This window comes from Halichondria panicea, chromosome 3 (assembly GCF_963675165.1).
Source record: "Halichondria panicea chromosome 3, odHalPani1.1, whole genome shotgun sequence".
NCBI classification, from domain to species: Eukaryota; Metazoa; Porifera; class Demospongiae; order Suberitida; family Halichondriidae; genus Halichondria; species Halichondria panicea.
In genome coordinates this window covers 7,750,401-7,767,251 of record NC_087379.1, presented here as the reverse complement: position 1 = coordinate 7,767,251, position 16,851 = coordinate 7,750,401, and the positions used below count along the sequence as shown (strand labels likewise).

At 42.2% G+C, this 16,851-nt stretch overlaps 3 protein-coding genes and 1 pseudogene across 6 annotated transcripts in view; 1 reads left to right on the top strand and 3 right to left on the bottom strand.

Annotated features, from left to right (window-relative positions):
- The window catches only part of LOC135334167 (selenoprotein K-like), a 148,615-nt gene that overhangs the window by 107,692 nt on the left and 24,072 nt on the right, over window positions 1-16,851 (top strand). The window lies entirely within an intron of this gene.
- The window catches only part of LOC135334123 (ankyrin-2-like), a 61,913-nt gene that overhangs the window by 22,155 nt on the left and 22,907 nt on the right, over window positions 1-16,851 (bottom strand). For 2 of the 4 annotated variants that reach the window (XM_064529179.1, XM_064529178.1), the window contains exons 22-25: window positions 7,222-7,554; window positions 6,933-6,973; window positions 6,724-6,783; window positions 6,444-6,553 (exon numbers count right to left, since the gene is read on the bottom strand). In XM_064529179.1, coding sequence (XP_064385249.1) covers window positions 6,444-6,553; window positions 6,724-6,783; window positions 6,933-6,973; window positions 7,222-7,554 — 544 coding nt within the window. Of the gene's footprint in view, window positions 1-5,370; window positions 5,545-6,205; window positions 6,388-6,443; window positions 6,554-6,723; window positions 6,784-6,932; window positions 6,974-7,221; window positions 7,555-16,851 lie in introns of those variants that run through there. The other 2 variants (XM_064529180.1, XM_064529181.1) reach the window with 2 other exon arrangements.
- LOC135334169 (E3 ubiquitin-protein ligase mind-bomb-like) lies at window positions 196-5,238 on the bottom strand (annotated as a pseudogene).
- On the bottom strand, window positions 9,323-15,947 carry LOC135334151 (kinase D-interacting substrate of 220 kDa B-like). Its single transcript, XM_064529220.1, has 11 exons — window positions 15,809-15,947; window positions 14,860-14,958; window positions 14,415-14,513; window positions 13,636-13,734; window positions 13,154-13,252; window positions 12,802-12,891; window positions 10,316-10,377; window positions 10,202-10,260; window positions 9,656-10,141; window positions 9,491-9,572; window positions 9,323-9,437 (listed from the first exon to the last, which is right to left on the bottom strand). Exons 1-10 carry the CDS (start codon window positions 15,938-15,940, stop codon window positions 9,532-9,534), a joined length of 1,266 nt encoding a protein of 421 aa, XP_064385290.1. The 5' UTR covers window positions 15,941-15,947; the 3' UTR covers window positions 9,323-9,437; window positions 9,491-9,531.

Genomic DNA, 16,851 nt, shown 5'->3' with positions numbered 1-16,851 from the left:
TGTGATCATGATATGGTCATGCATTGTGAGCGTGCTGCATGGTCACATGATGGATTGGTTCGGGAAGCGCCCCTCTGTCTGACTGTCTGTGGATGTGAGCATGTGTCTACTGGATATGGATTAATTATGGCTAGCTAGATAATGCAATATAGAATGTTTAACTTAATTTTGTTCATGTAATTACGTTATCAAACGTTATCAAAAGAGTATACAATTAAACATGGTAACTAATAATTGACATAAATAACGAAACAACAATTAACACTACACACAAAAGTTGTCTAATGTTCACTGCACGTGTACAAACCAATTAAAACGGAGCCCATAAAATCAAAACAGTCTGCATAAGATATACAAAGTCAGAAAAGAAAGAAACGAAATAAATGCTAAATTGTCACTGGAACAACTGAATTCTATGAGTCACAAACTTCCTGCACACTGGGCAATGGTCGACCTTCTGTGCACAGTCCCAGCATGTCTGGTGTCCACAGAGGAAGGCCGTGTTCTTAGGCTCTGTCAGACAAATAGGACAATTAGATTCAGAGTCAGGGCTGGCCAGCGGATGGACACTGGTGGCCGAGACGGGGGCTGTGTGTGTGTGAGGGGGTGGGTGGGTGGATGTATGTGTATGTGTGTGTGTGTGGGGGTGGGTGGGTGGATGTATGTGTATGTGTGTGTGTGTGGGGGGGGTATTATTTGACACAAAATCACAATATTGCTAAGTACATGTACTATACAGTTATAGAGGTTATCTAATTAAGCAACACAGCTTGTGTAAACTTGTAATGCAGTTTACGTACGTAGTCCCTCTTTTGCAGTAATAAGCACTCGACACTCGAAGCATGTCTTCATCCTCCGGGCACATTCTATACAGTGAGAGAGGGAGAAGACAGTAAATGAAAGCTAGTACATATGAAAGAAAGGTGAGACTGTGGAGGATAGTGGGGGCTTATACAATACACAGAGAGGCTGTTTCTGAGTGATACATGTACCTATCATTAAGTACCAGTACCTGGACAGAAGGTGTGATCACATGGCTTGACAGTGGCTGTGGCCTCCTCTTCATTACACATCACACAAACCTTGGACAGCTTGGAGATAGTCTTGACTGCAGCCTGTGTAAGGAAGAATCATAAAATTCAACATAATTATGCAACTTGAGAAGGTCAAAAAAACTGTATCTGGGAAGTTACTGGGATAAAGTAGAAACTTTTATATTGTAGCTATGTAGTACTCACTTTGCAAATGGGGCATTTCTTGGCTCTCTGTGCACATTCTGCACACATGACAGCGTGACCACATGGCTCAAACTTGACGTCCACTGGAGCCTCACACAGGAAGCACGGCTCAATGGCCACACCCACACTACCTGGAGGGGGGTGGTATGGATATACAATTCAATTGCTCAGAGTTGGTTCTGTGCAATATGCACAACCATATAAAGTACAGTCATGTAAAGGCCACTTAAAATATGAGATTTATCAAAACTTGTATCTAAACACATAACTGGAAAGGTCACCCTAACAAAGAGACAAATTAAGGTACAGCACAGAGACTGTTCTTACCACCTCCAGTGGCTCCAGCAGGGATCATAACTCCAACTGGTAGAGAGGCTGTGGGTGGGTGGTGGGTGGCACTGCCAGTACGCAGGGGAGTAGGGTACACCTGATGGATGCAAGGGCAAGACTAATTCAGAGTGGGTACAGTTAACAGCATGTACTGTTTATAAAGCTAGTATATCAAAGAAGCAACAGTATCTGACTCACCAAAGGTCCTCTCTGTGTGCCCTGAACCACCACTGGGGGGGCAGGTGATTTCAGACTACCATGGAACTTCACACCACCACTGCAAGGAGGCAGTTCAGTACACATAACTAAAAATCAAAATCTATACAGTAGCAACAACATTCTACAGGTATGCTAGTACATACCCTAGTACACAACTAGCTGCAGCTGTGCTATCTACTTCCTTGGACTGCTGTTAAATTTAGCAATTATAACGAGCTTTTGCTACCAACAACAGTGCATTTTAGGTCTTAAAATGGATTGAATAAATTCAGTGAAATTACAATGAAGTGGCTATATATAATTGTGTCACCCGCTCACCCGTCCTTGTCGAATCCCATGACGATGGTTGCTACGTCAGGTGAGCAACCTCCAATGGATTTCGACCCTTCTTGTTAGTCTTGAACATCTCTGAACCTTCTTGTACTAGGAAGCACGGAATAACCGCCTTCAGCTGCTGACCAGGCAACCTGTCTTTCACCTGGTAGAGGGGGAGGGGCATACGTGTATGTTCACAGTACAATCTAAGCACAGTGTACACATGATGGGTAAGTACATGTAATAATGCGACACAGCGTTCAATTTGAATATGTTTGAACGGCTATAACTTTAGTTCCGATGGTCCGATCACATTAATTTTACGATTTTTTTAAAACTTAGAGAAAGCCGTTTCAGATGATGTGTTAAAATCAAAGGTCTAATTTGGGCTTGATTTTCACAAAATACCATGGTATCTTCCCGAAAATAGAAAATTATGGCCAGTTTCCAATTTGGGATTTGAGCATACCATCTGAAAGAGCTATTTCTAAGCTTTCAGAAAATCATAAAATTGTTGAATTTGGATCATCAGAACTCTAGTTACAGAGCTAACTCTAGGACTCTAAGGCCCTGCGTTAACTAGAGCATCTTTGAACAGCCACAACTTTTAGCATTCCTACTAGCCTACCTTCTTGAGTTGAGGAGTCTCTTGTGTGAGGTTGTCCACTGTCTCCTTGACCACGGCCATGTGAAGAGCTGTGTCTCCATCACTGTCTAGAATATTCATGTCTACCCCGAACCCCACCAGTCTCTCGATGATACGAGCGTGACCTTGGTGGACAGCAAGATGAAGTGCTGTCTGACCTTGGTTGGTCTTAGCATTGAGGTCACACTGCACCTGTTGGGGGAGAGGTCAGATTATAATGGCCACACCTGAAGAAAGTTAAACTGCAATAAAAGCCAGGCACAAGGTCCCAAATTAATAATTATATAATGTAGATTTTAACAACTCCTCAACAAAGGCCACTGTATAATAACTTAAAATTGTCACATAATTATCTGTGCAATATAAAGGCTTTCAACTAAGTTTTGAACTTTCCATTCTTGAAAATTCTTGAAAATTGTGTAGTGCTCTACTACATGTAAGACCATATCTACAGCCAGTCACTCACCACTTCAGCGAAGGCAGTGACAACGTCCAGGTGATCATTAAGTGCTGCCAGGTGGAGGGGAGTGTACCCGTCGTCCTTGAGCAGGTAGATGTGCTCCACAAACCGACGATTGAAGTGCTCCACAGCTCTGCAGGGGGGATAAGAGTATGGATTATACATGCAGTGTATACTAGGGCCTTGATATGATCATTTTACTGTTTTCGGAGCTAACTTTGAGAGACCATAATTTGAGTCTAATCTTAAAACCAGGAATGCACTCCTGTTAAAACAAAAACGTACACAGTCATATCTATAGACATAATTATATTAAAGCCAGCTACAAAACACAACTTTTATTTTCGTACTCCATGTTATATATACACAATTGACAGGACCTCCCATGTCACATGATCAAGCACTCACGGTAGGAACCCAATACGAGCAGCCTCGTGGATTGGTGTGAATAGCCTGAAGTTGAGGAGGGTGGGGTCTGCTCCAGCGTCCAATAGGATCGTCACACTCTCATTCTTCTGAGCGAGGACGGCGCAGTGAAGTGCAGTATCTTCATCGGAATCCTGTGTGGTGTGGGCGTGTGGTGTGTGTGTGTGGTGTGGGCGTGTGTGTGGGGAGGTGATATTAGGAGGGTAGTAGATAATCAGCTGCCATGATTTAGACTGCCCAGTCTTCTCCCACACATACATGTATCTTACTGCATGCTCTGCCTCACCTGCTCATGGAGCTTGATGTTGGGATGGTTGGCTAGCTTCCTCAGCACACTGTAGTGGCCCTTGACAGCTGCTATGATGAGAGGGGAAGCCCCTTTAGAATTCTTAGAGTTGACATCAGCTCCAGCATCGATAAGAATGGTCGTGGCTTCATCTTCATCACTATACGGACAAAATAATAATATCAATTAATGGCGTACAAGATAAAACTGGGCCAGCCATTAATTTTGATTACAGGTAATGGCATTCGTAGCTAGTACTTAGAGCTACAGTTCACCTGTAAGCACAGAGATGCAGTGGTCTGTCACCATCTTCATCCTATACAATAAGGTATTAGTTTGTGAATAACTTAAACACTATGACATCCACCCACATACTACCAAACAGCTACTGGATGCTCCCCAACACAAGTTATGACCTCTGAGACAGCTCTAAAAGACCTGATTTTTCGACGGCCATAATTTTAATACTGTTGCTCCAATGTTAAAAATTTTATAAAAGCTTAGAAAGAGACCTTTCAAATGGTGTGTTTCAATCCGAAATTTCGTTGGGGCCCTAGGGTTTCACTTTATATAATACAACTGCTGATACAGACTATCCAGGCACTAGATTTAAACACTTGTTAGCTGTGTAGTATGAAGGTTCAGAGTACATAGTCACCGTGTTTCTCGTAGATGATGGTAGGGCTCCACTAGGTTGTGGTTGACACACTCCACCAATCCCATCCTCGCCTTGACCTCCTCCTACAAAACTAGCTCACGTTAACAACCACTTGCAATTAAAGTGGTCAGATTGTAAATGTGTACATTTTAAAGGGCTAGTATTGAGACAGTACTCGTCACCTCAGTGACAATGGCATGGAGGTGAACTTGGCACACACCTCACGCACTGTACAACACTGTAACATTGAAACAGTAGCACATAGTCATGTCACACAATTCATGTGTATAATAAATGCATTATCAGTCCTTGAGGTCATTGTTATGAGGGGGCTTGTAAGCTAAGCTCTCGTACAATGTAGGCAGGAAGAGGATCACATACTTCTGACTCACAAATGCATCCCTAGTATAAATTAGGAGCATTCAAATTCTACTCACAAGCATGGATCCATCACAAAACAGATTATGTTACGCTACACATGTACTATGTAAGTTTACCATTCTCTTGGCAATGTTTGAATACTTTACTAGCAATGTCATATTTCCTCATTCTTAGGAGTAGTTTCACAAGATCTAGAGCTCTGTAAGTTGCACCAGCATGCAGGGTCTCTTCTCTTCTTTGATGGTTTGGTGATTTGGTAAAGATCGCCAATTCTATTATTATTGCTAGTTACAAGGAACAGTTACAGCTGGAATACACACACACACATGCACACACAAACAGATGACTGTGTGCCCCTGCATGGACCATATGCATCAAGGCATAACAATCATGAGGGAGCATGACAGTACATGACCACGTGACTCACAATTCATAGTCCGATTACATCATCCAAATAATAATTATACGTGCATTCAAACTGATAAAAATACAGGTCCATCACAAAACAAATAATACACTAACACATGTACTATGTAAGGTTACCATCAATTGTTCTTGGCAATGTTTGAACACTCTCTGCCAGGCCTGTAGTGTGGATAGGGTGAGGGTCAGCAAAGGAAATGGTGTACGTGGATTGCATACAGTTCAACAAAGAGCTCCAGAGTAAATAAGCTCCTGACAGTTAATATTACAGATATACAACATACACATGTACTGAGTTTCATCTAGGATGAACATTTGTGTGAGGATGTGCGGTAGAGCGCACCGCACAATTGTTGAATTGTTGGGGCCTACACTTACCATTCGGGTTTCATCTAGGATCAAAAGTTGGGGGGGGGGGTGGCATAATGTTTGGCCACGCTGTTGACCACACCCCCTATTACATGCTAATGCATCACAGTGTATAGTGGCATATTGCACATCATAGACAGTACGTAGATTCTACCTTATGACTGTGGTTACATGTACCTACATTGTGATGATGTCATTATTATACAAGGAGGAAGCTGAGTATTTTAGTGTGATTGTTCACCCCTGACCCCTGACCCCTGACCCCCCCCACTAGATGAAACCCTGAGTCCATTATATGCATTATAGTAGGTCAGAGATAATAGTGTACATATCACAGTGTTTAATACAGTAGAGTCTGGTTTTTGTTGAATAAATTGATGATGCCATTATTCTGTTTTTGGGGGGAAGTTTTCTCCCCCTGCCCCAAACCCTGCCTGGTACAATGTATTCTCACCTTGACAGTCTTCGAGTTTGTCCTCGGCCAACCGTCCAAGCTGATGAGATAAAGTCTCCATCTTAGAGAGACTGGCTCCAATGTTGCACTCCTTGACAATCTTCCTGGCCAGTCGACGAATGGACCTAACATTTGTCCGTATGGAGTCAGTGTGGGCTGTCAGCTCACTCAGAGAAGATGACCTGAGGTGGGACATATTGTGAATACAGCACTACCATTAAAACAGTAGACGTCTCACTGAAGTGCAGCTGTTATTTTCTCCATTAGTGACAGTACAGTCTCCACAGTAGAGCCAAGCTGTGAGGTGGTCATCTCACCAACTGTTCTCCTCAGTACTTCAGTGGCTTCCTACAGAAGATAATTAAGCAAAAAGAAATGAGATTGCAACATACAGTACTGTAACATGGACATGCATACAATGTAGGTCAGCCAAGCAACATTTAGCAGTGTATATACACGGTTAATTGTGCTAACTTACAGCTATAATTACAATGTAAGTACGTACAAAATAAACGCACATTAATGTCCACCACAGTGCTGGCTACAGTCGGAACCTTCCGTGCAACGCCAGCCTCAACCTGAGGAAGCAGGTACAATTAGACTGTGAGAATCACTGTGTTTCAGTGCATACAGCAAAATGTAAATACTTAATTGCATCAACTTAAGTTGCAAACTGATTATTACCCATTTACAGCTAAACTGTATACAAGCAGTACATGCAGGATACCTGTATACAGTCCGAGCCAGTGACCACACCTCTCACACCTCCTGTACAATATGGAGACAATCAGTATATCAGTTTGGTCAGGTTCTCATACACTAGTACTCAACAGTGCAGTCTAGGAGGGAGGTGTACAAGCACGCATGATGGTATACACACACAATAGGGATTGTGGCAAATGTCTTCTCTGTTGTGAGTTCAATCTTGAGTCAAATTTTGAACAGCTACTTAGTAGAGGGCTTAGGCGGAGGGTGGTTATCACCTGACATGTAGTAACATGTGTACATGTACTTACGTTGGGTCAATTGCTGACAGATTTGATGAGCTGTGTCTCCTTTCCCCAATCTCAGTGCGATATCCAGTAGAGCTCTGTAAGTTGCTTGTGAAGGATTATGTTGTTTCCAGATTTGCAAGCACTTCATCATGGCTGCTTGAGTTCCACGTGATTGGTTCACATCGGCTTGTTCAGCAATAGCTAGCCCCATTGCACTCGAATAAAGTTCCACATCATCAAAACATAAGGCCAATTCGGGAGTATCAGGAACCTCTATTTCACTGTTGAGTTGCTCGTCAGTCAGATTGTATTGCTCTACTAGTTCTTGAAGAGTGACTCGTTTAGCGGATGGTCCTATAATTATACATGATACATGTAGCACTAAGTACACGTAATGTGAACAAATAGACTCAATGGCGGAAGGAATATGGCATATGCACAATATAATAATTATAAGAAATGAGACTAACAGACTAACAGACTCAGTACACGGCTTACAGTACATACCGTATAAGCTCTTTTTAAGGCGCCCCTCTAAAGATGCGCCATGAAGCCTCCAAAGTAATTTTGAAACTCCAAATGGAGCTCCACATGTGTGAGTAATTATTTTTAGACGGCGCGTTGGTAATGAGAGATAAATGAGCAAACAGATCACAGAATTCTTTCTTCCACATCTGGGCAGCCCTCAAGCCAAAACGAACCACAGTACCTCTTTAACGTGTGCAACCTATGCATAGGCTTATTGGAAGACCAGAAAAACTGCTGCAGGAGTTCTACATTCACAGTCCACTTTGCAAAGCTGTTTTACCTCTAATTAGAAGGCGCCCCTCTAAAGACATGCCATCCAGCCTCGAAACTAATTTCCAACCTCCTAATAGAGCCACCTTTACCAACGTAACTATTTTAATGCGGCGCCTTAAATAGAGCTTATACGGTACACAAGAATAGGGAATGTGGTATTGAACAAATGGAGGATTAACAATGTGCACATAATAGGTAGGTACCTTTAATACTCAATACACAGCTGACAATGTACACTTACCACTGACTCTAGTGAGTGTGTGCATGTCCCTGAGTAGACAGTCCACAGCTCTCAACAGATTAGCTCCATTCTCCACCAGGTCAACAAGAGCAGCTGTCTCCTCTGACTGGTCTGTACCATTGAGAATGAGAGCTAACACTTGATATCATAAACACACGTTCTCACCTAGACAGTATCTGAGTTTGACCTTGGCCACATGACAAAGCTGGTGAGATAAAGTCTCCATCTTAGAGAGACTGGCTCCCATGTTCTCACTGATGCTCTGTACTGTGCACTCCTCGACAACCCTCCTGGTCACTACAAGGACAGACGCTATCTCTGTCCGTATGGAGTCAGTGTGGGCTGTCAGCTCACACAGAGAAGATGACCTTTAGATAAGAAAAAATGGATAATCAGCCTTCCACTAGACAATTGAGTGGTACCTCAGAGCAGCAGTCATTCTCTCCATCAGAGACACTACACTCTTCACAATAGAGCCAAGTTGTGTGTCACTCACTGCCAGGGCAGACCTTCTCAACTCATCAGTGGCCTCCTAAACAAATTGGAGTGGGGCTTAAGGTTACGGTCAACCGTTTGCTCTTAGTGGGGCTTAACTACAATGTACATTGTAAACAAAAACTGTGTGTGCATTAATTAACTTATACATGTGCAAGTTGATTTAACAAAGATGAAACTTCTATTAATAGGGTAAAATTTAGTTTGCCAAATGTACCCACTACACCATTTCAAGAGGCTACACTGTACAAACGTGAATACCTGTAGTTTAGTAGTATCCACAGCAACATTGGGGGTGAGTGCTGTCAATGATAGGTTAACTTTGACCTGTGGCAGTAGTCCAGTCAAGGAGATGGTACAGGTGGTTCTCTTGGGAGCATTCTTCTCAGGGAAGAGCCTGCAGATTATCCTGGGAGGGTAGTCGTGGAGATCCTCAGGTCTGAACTTCTCTACCTCAGGTTGATCCACTCCACTACGCAAGATCTGAAAATGAAGAGAACGTGATTTCAAGAGTGTATCCAACTTCACATTTTACCAATTCCTTGTCTGGTTCCACAGACCATCCCTGCACTGGGTGAATGTTGAGAGTGGCACACATATCAACAAACGTCAGTGGTCCTTGAGTTGTCCTGTCAGCCGCTTCTCTCGAAACATTGGGATAGTCTCGTGGGATCAACACTATATCAAGCGTCTCCAGAAACTGTACATTTAATAGATACATAAAATGAGCACACTTCAATTGAGCAATCTTACCTTAGCGTATAAGCTCCCAAAGAGACTGACAGCAATGATGGCTAGCCTGTCCCCAGTTGTGTGTGGAGGAGACCTGTAGACTCTGACAGTGTAGAGGTTACTGTTAGTCTTGCCTGTACATGCATTATGTTAAAATAGAAGTCATTCACATTTTCAAATATTCACCTCTTTGACCAATTTTAAAGAAGTTCTTCAGTCGTGTGCCCAGCGTCAGTCTCCCAGTGTTCCCTCCAGGAGAGAACTCTGACCTCCCCTTGGGTATTTCTTGGTACTCATAGACACTATGAGAACCAGATCTCTTGGGAGACGAGTCAGCCTGGAGAAAGAGGAGGTCATCAGCTTCTTGTTGGGTGGACACTCGTACATGATGCTCCATGCTCAGGGTCATCTCTCTGTTTAGACCTTCACCAGAAATCAAGTAGGACAGACTGGCAGACTGAATTCCCTCAGGCATCACAAACACATCCTTGGGGGCAAGGCTGGGTTGGACTTTAATGCTCACAGAGGTCCCTGCTGGGACAGCATTAGCTAGAACAGTCACTTGAACTCCATTATCAAAGTCGGCATGGCCACCACTCGAGGTAAACTCCTTCTCTTGAGGTTCACCATAAAAAGTGACATCAGGGTGTGCGGAGGTTTTGTGCAGGGGATCTACACAGGAGGTAAAACACACAGAACCATGTGCTGGATACAGCACAAGCACACACTTACATCCAGGTTGTGTGGAGAGGGTTTCCCCTGCTGCCCTGTTCTGGTAGACTGGCTTCTTCCTATTGTGACTCACATTCATAAAGCTAGTGACTCAACTGTGCAATAGCCACTCACGTTTCTGTGTCAGTGACAACAGTCCAGTTCCTGGGGAGGACTGGAACAGACTGCGGAAGTGGCTGCGTGTGTGTGTGTGTGTGTGTGTGTGTGTGTGTGTGTGTGTGTTTGGGGGTGGGAGGCACATGTAATGGTATTCATGCTTGCATTTAATATTAATATTATTTAATTTTGTTTATGTGCGTATACCACTAAATTAATTACATTACTGACTGCATCAATTTGTTTTCTAAATAAAAGTACGAGCTTATCAGTAAAAATAATCTTAAAGCGGCAAAGTAAATGAAAAAAAAAACGATATATTATTCATATGTACGTGTACATCATCTCAGGTGCATTAAGGACTGGGACCTTCAATTATTGCTGAATTTGCAAATTATAAGCCCCGCCCACACGGTCGCCATGGTTCCGCCCACGCGTTCATTACTTCAACGTACCACTCCCTTTTCATTTTGCAGTAATTCAGCTAGTTTAGAGAAGTGACTTAGTCGGCGTTTAAAACACCCTCTAGTAAAGCTTGCGAGGCAATAGATGACTTCCATAAGCCTTCCTTAGCTGATTTATCCTTGTACTTTGTCAAAAAATTGTTGACCGTGTCCCTGGGAAGCCTACTATCCATGATGAGACTGCTACATCAAACAACTTTCTGTTATTTCTCCCTTGCAAAGACCAGGAGGGCTAAGCACTAGAGTGAGTTGTTAGCTTAGATAGAACTAAGTATAATGAGCAGCAGCAATAGCTAGTAGACTTAGTGTTTAAACGCCGATTTTTCAATAGAAAAGTGAAATAGTGCTTCGACAAAACGGACCACCCCCACTGATCAATTAGTGGGCGGGGCTTCATTTTAATATTTTCCTAGAGAATGGAGGCCAGTGTTTCATTTAATCATAAAAGTTTTACACAGATTAATATACACAGTAAACAGCAGCAGGTTGAAGTGCCTCTTATAAATGTCTTTTTTATGTTGGTCCCAGTCCTTAATGCACCTAGCCTCCTTCGCAGGCCTTCCTTTTTCAGTTATAATTTTGTTTGTCACAATTGTTAACACCATACGGGAATAATTGGAGGAGCAAAGAAAGAAAAAAGGAAGCCACTAAGAAAAAGGAAGGCCTGCCCCGCTAAGTCTTGTGATCTGCTACTGACGTAGCCAAATTTAATTGAGCGTGGGCAAGAGTAAACCGCAATATCTGTCCTCCCACACACTGTGACACAGTACTTGGAGCGTATTTACCAGGAACTAGAGGCAAAGCAGTGTACTATATACTGGTATACTAGTGTGTGAAGCTACAGAACACAGTATGTAGAAGTTAGCTCTACAAGATGAAGCATGAAAGGCTAGAGTACTACTGTATCTGATAATAGCCCTTGTCAAAAGGACCTGGGCAAAGAAGGAACCTATCCCAGATCCTGGACAACTCACAGCAATACTTTTGACATGCCAAAATTGAAAAATCCTACAGATTCCTTCATTATATGTCATCAGAAGGAATGTTTTAGTCCAAGTCATAATAAAGAAGAAGAAGCTATATAGATTGCCCTGGCACAATCACACTATCCAAACTAGAAGGGCAAGGGCAACCAATTTTATCCTCGGACAATTACAGTAGAACTACAGCAGAACTACAGACTACAAGACTGGCCTTATGAAACTCAATGTGCTTCCACTCTCAAGACCTCACGTTCGACCCAGTCGAGTGTTTTAAATTACAGCAGACAATGTAGACCTGATGAGTGCTTATCTGCAGGTATTATTTCCGTATCCACTATAGAGCTGGTTCTACTGCCAGAAAGTTTCCAAAAGGAGCAGAACCTCTAAAACTACTACAATAGGATTGTACGACTATGGAATTGACTAGACCCTATCGATCTAACATCTATTACGAACTAAGGGAAAATTCGACATTGGTGCTCGTGCCCCTGTGAAAACTGTCTCATGCACACAAATTAGTATGGTTTAGTCTCACTCTGTCAGTACTTATGAGATCACAACCTTGCAACATTGTCATGTCATTCTCAAATACACTGTTTCTAGACTAGACTACTGCTCAATAATAATAACTCAAGCCTCAATTTGAGGCTTGAGGATAGGCTCAAAGATAGACCTTTAGTCTTCAGACTTCACTATGCTAGGTATTGCGTCTATGATAATATCTCCAGACTTGCATATAAAGTAAGTCTGCAATGCGTAGGCATCCTGTGGCTTTGTTGCCTGTCAGGCTCCGCCCATCTACTGAAAGCCCACGCTCATTTTCACTGTGCCACCACTGTGCCACCGTCACGCGACTTAGCGAGGCAGGCTCTCCTTTTTCTTAGACGGTTCGTTCATTCTTTCTTTGTTCCTCCAATTCTTACCGTATTTTATCTTATTGACCGTGTGACAAAGAACAGAAAAAGGAGAGGCTGCGAAGGAGGCTATAATGCACCTGAGATTGATCTTAAACTTAACACTCATGATCAGTGTGTGCATTATTGAGGTATGGACTCACATGTGATTCAGTAGCTTCCTCCAGCAGCTTTATTATTGAAGGGTTAGAGTAACCTGATTCTTTGGCTCTCATCAGAGCTGTCCGTCCATCCTGTGATGATTATCATATGAAGGGATGAGACGTACATTGTAAGAGGTAAAGTGGTCTAATGCGTATGACATGTACTTTGCTGACAGAGCAATACCAGCAATGGTAATTGCTATTAATAGGTTGGTTATATCTGTTTAGGTACAAATGACAGCTCTGTTCAGTCATTAACTACTGTAAGAGGTATAGGTGTACAGTACATGTAAAGCTGTTTGTTAAGTATAACTACGCAACTATATGTACTCTATAAAGTACATGTGCTCACTTTATTAGCGCAAAGAGGGGAAGCCCCAGATGAGAGAAGCTTCTTCACTGTATCTACACGTCTCCAGAGGGCTGCCATCATGAGTGGAGTGTTCCCATCCTGCAAGAGTGGAGACAGTGACAACACAATATGAATGTACATTGACATTCACTGCTCTACATTTCCAACCACATCCAACACAAGCACAAAAGTCATACGTATTAAGCCAGCTAGTACAGTACATGTTAAAAATGGCTGGTACGTCAGTTTAAAGCAAAAAAATTAACAAGGAAATGAACATGACATGTAATGGTCAGTACATGTACTTAACAATAATGTACAGTACTCCTACAACTGCATGTACTGTATAATGTGTTACTAGGTAACCGGTGATTTTAATTGAATTACCAGCAATCTTTGTAATTCAATGTAATAATTCCAAATGCTGTGATAGTCACAAACATGCTGCCTATAGACACATCAGTTTAGTATCAGATACTCGCCTTGTCAGCCAGGTCCACCACAGCTCCTGAGGAGAGCAGCTCTCTAATACAGTCAGTATGACCTCTACTGGCTGCCCTCATCAGTGGAGTCAACCCATCCTACAAGAGTGAGAGCATATAGTAACTTTTGACAATACATCTGTGTGATAGACCATAAATAAAGTAGGAAGGAGATTGGCAACAAGCAAAAACGCAATTACTCCATGATGTGCTTGTTATTAACTTTTTCATCTTTTGCAGCCCCCATTTATAAAAGTACACAGGAAATGTATCCATGTCCACATGGATACAAATAAGATATAAGTAGACAAAACATATTAATAATTATGGCTACGGAAATCAAATGCATCAAGGATTGAACTTTATACCAGTTATCTACATACAACCAAATGTAAATGATCACATGAGTTACTTCCGTTGCTAATCCCTTTCCTTTACTTTATCTATGAATAGACATGCACCCAGTCTGGATCAGTGAGTCAGTTTAAGACACTAAATGCACAGGGGGATGTAATTACCAGAACACGTACCTACAACTGTACATGTATGTAGCGCCTATAAGAATATTAAAGCTGCTGCATGGTGCTCAGTGTTCAGAAAATGGAAAATACCGGCCACATCAATGGCTGTACATACAAATTAAGGACATGCAGTACGACACACTAGTAAATCATGTCAATGTTAGTGCCTTAGGGATCTCATAGGGACCCACAAGCAAATGATGTGATGGTCACGAACATGCTGCCTATAGACACATCAGTTTAGTATCAGATACTCACCTTGTTAGCCAGGTCCACCACGGCTCCAGAGGAGAGCAGCTGTCTACCACAATCAGTGTGACCTTCACTGGCTGCCTCTATGAGTGGAGTCCACCCATTCTACAAGAGTGAGAGCATACAGTAAATTTTAACAACACATCTGTGAGATAGACCAGTGAAGGAACAGGATTGGCAACGAGCAAAAAATAACTATCTGTGATGCGCTACGCTATTAAAGTGTATTTATCTTTTGCAGCCTCCATTTAACAAAAGTACAGTCATTAAAAAAATGTACAACATACCAAGGAAATGTATGCAACTTAGACGTAAAGAAGCAAGATAAGCATAAAAATATGTGTGTGTAAAATGCATACTGCAAATAATTCCTTAATTATTATATATCAAATGATGTGATGGTCACAAACATGCTGCCTATAGACACATCAGTTTAGTATCAGATACTCACCTTGTTAGCCAGGTCCACCACGGCTCCTGAGGAGAGCAGCTCTCTAACACAGTCAGTGTGACCTTCCCTGGCTGCCCACAAGAGTGGAGTACACCCATCCTACAAGAGTGAGAGCATGCTAGATCATAAAGTAAAGGAAGAGGATTGGCATTATTTACTATAATAGAGTGGTTGCATCTGGCGTCATCCACCCATGCACGAAAGTACATAAGGCAGTTTATTAGCTATGACCAGACCATTTCCACTATATGCGTGGTTAGGTTTACACAATAGGCATAACGAAATCATTATGAATGAACTACCGTATAGTGGGAAATTTTCGCAGGTGTACATTTTTGCTATTTGGCTCGAGAGAGCCCTCAGAAATGTTTGTGGGTTGTAATAATTATTTGTTTTTCAATGCCAGGAAACCACAACCACCAGTTTTAATTTTCACGTCAACTGCTGTCTCTCGAAAAACGCGAAATTTTGCACCTCAAGAAAATTTCCCGGCATACGATAGTTCTTTGAATTGTGCATGCTATTGGTGACCTTTACCACAAACTAGAAGAAATGACCTCCTCTAAAAATACACTCGGTTGGAAATAAGCGAGTTAACCTAACTCTAACTCTAATTCAGCAGATTAAATCCCACACATAAGCCAAAATAATACTCACAATTTCCCACAAACAAAGTCCCACAATTTTCCATGGAATTCTTCCACAGTTTATATTCTGGTGACAGAGCACATGCATCAACTATCTATCACCACAGTATGGTTCTGAAGTGGTTTGCTCACTCATTATATGGAACCTGGAATACGACTGTATGGTGACCGAAGATCTTACAGGTAGACAGGCAATATTTGGGAAAGCATGGAATCAAGCGACATCGAAATCCTTAAGAGCATGACAAATTAATAGCAACCCATGCACAGCTTCAGCTCTACATACCCACAAACCAGCTTACCCTATCCACACTGTTGACATCATCTCCCCTCTTGATGGCATATTGCAAGGCACTAAAGTCACCATTCCTGGCAGCCCTGTGTATGTGTACGTCCATTTTCCTAGCCTTCAGGCCTGCTGACAGCTTGCGCATGCACAAAATTACCCCCTCCTACTGACTGACTTTCATTAGTATCGAGTACAGGCCGCTTACAAACCTCCTGTGGTTTTTCGTGGTTGGAGGTCTGACCACGAATATTTTACCCACGAATGAAGAGACCTTGCCTACCTTACCTGCAGTACAAGCTCCAAACCACGAAAATATATTACCCATGAAATGTCTCAATATTGCTGAACCACGAATATTTTGTCCCCCGAAAATTACCCGCTATACGGTAACTTTTATCAATGTCAGCAGTCTTATAAAATATATACTTATTCAAGACACAAAAAATAAACAAACACACAATCATAATAATAATATACATACATGTACATGTACGTACGTGTGGACAAACTACGTGTACTTGCTATCTAATTGTGTGACCAAGTCAGTGTGTAGTGGGTTGAGTCTGAGAGTGGAGACAAACTCGTGGTACTTGTGGGGGTGGTGTTTGACCACACCCAGCAGGGCAGTGTACAGTCTGGTGGCCTTCTCTCTCTTGGTCTCATTCAACTCGTTGGTTTTCTCAAGAATGGACACAGTGATGAGCTGACAGGAGAGGAAATCCTCATTAAAATCACTCAGTAATTAATTTGGCATGCGAGCTAAACAGTGGAAAATACTATGTCAATGCAACGTTTTGCAGTTTATTTACTTACGATAAACCAGCTGTAGATGTTTAATGTAGAGTGGTCTCCGGCACCAAGACGAGTTCCCCTCCCTACGAGAACTCAGTCTGTGGGGAAGGAAATGAATTTACAAGCTTGAAAAAAGTCATTGTGCAGCCGTTTAATTTAATTTTAGGAGTATAATTTAGGCTGCAGCTAGCTATAGTGAAACTGTGCATTTAGCTAGCTCTACTTACGGTGACCGGACCACTCGGCTGCTAGACTCGCAAGCTG

Coding starts and splice junctions, on each gene's coding strand:
- LOC135334151 (XM_064529220.1), bottom strand. CDS start 15,940: ATGCGCAAGCTGTCAGCAGGCCTGAAGGCTAGGAAAATGGACGTACAC. Junction 13,253..13,635: donor TGGTGGACCTGGCTGACAAG/GCGAGTATCTGA, acceptor CCACTCTTGCAG/GATGGGAACACTCCACTCAT. Junction 12,892..13,153: donor CCCCTCTTTGCGCTAATAAA/GTGAGCACATGT, acceptor TAATCATCACAG/GATGGACGGACAGCTCTGAT.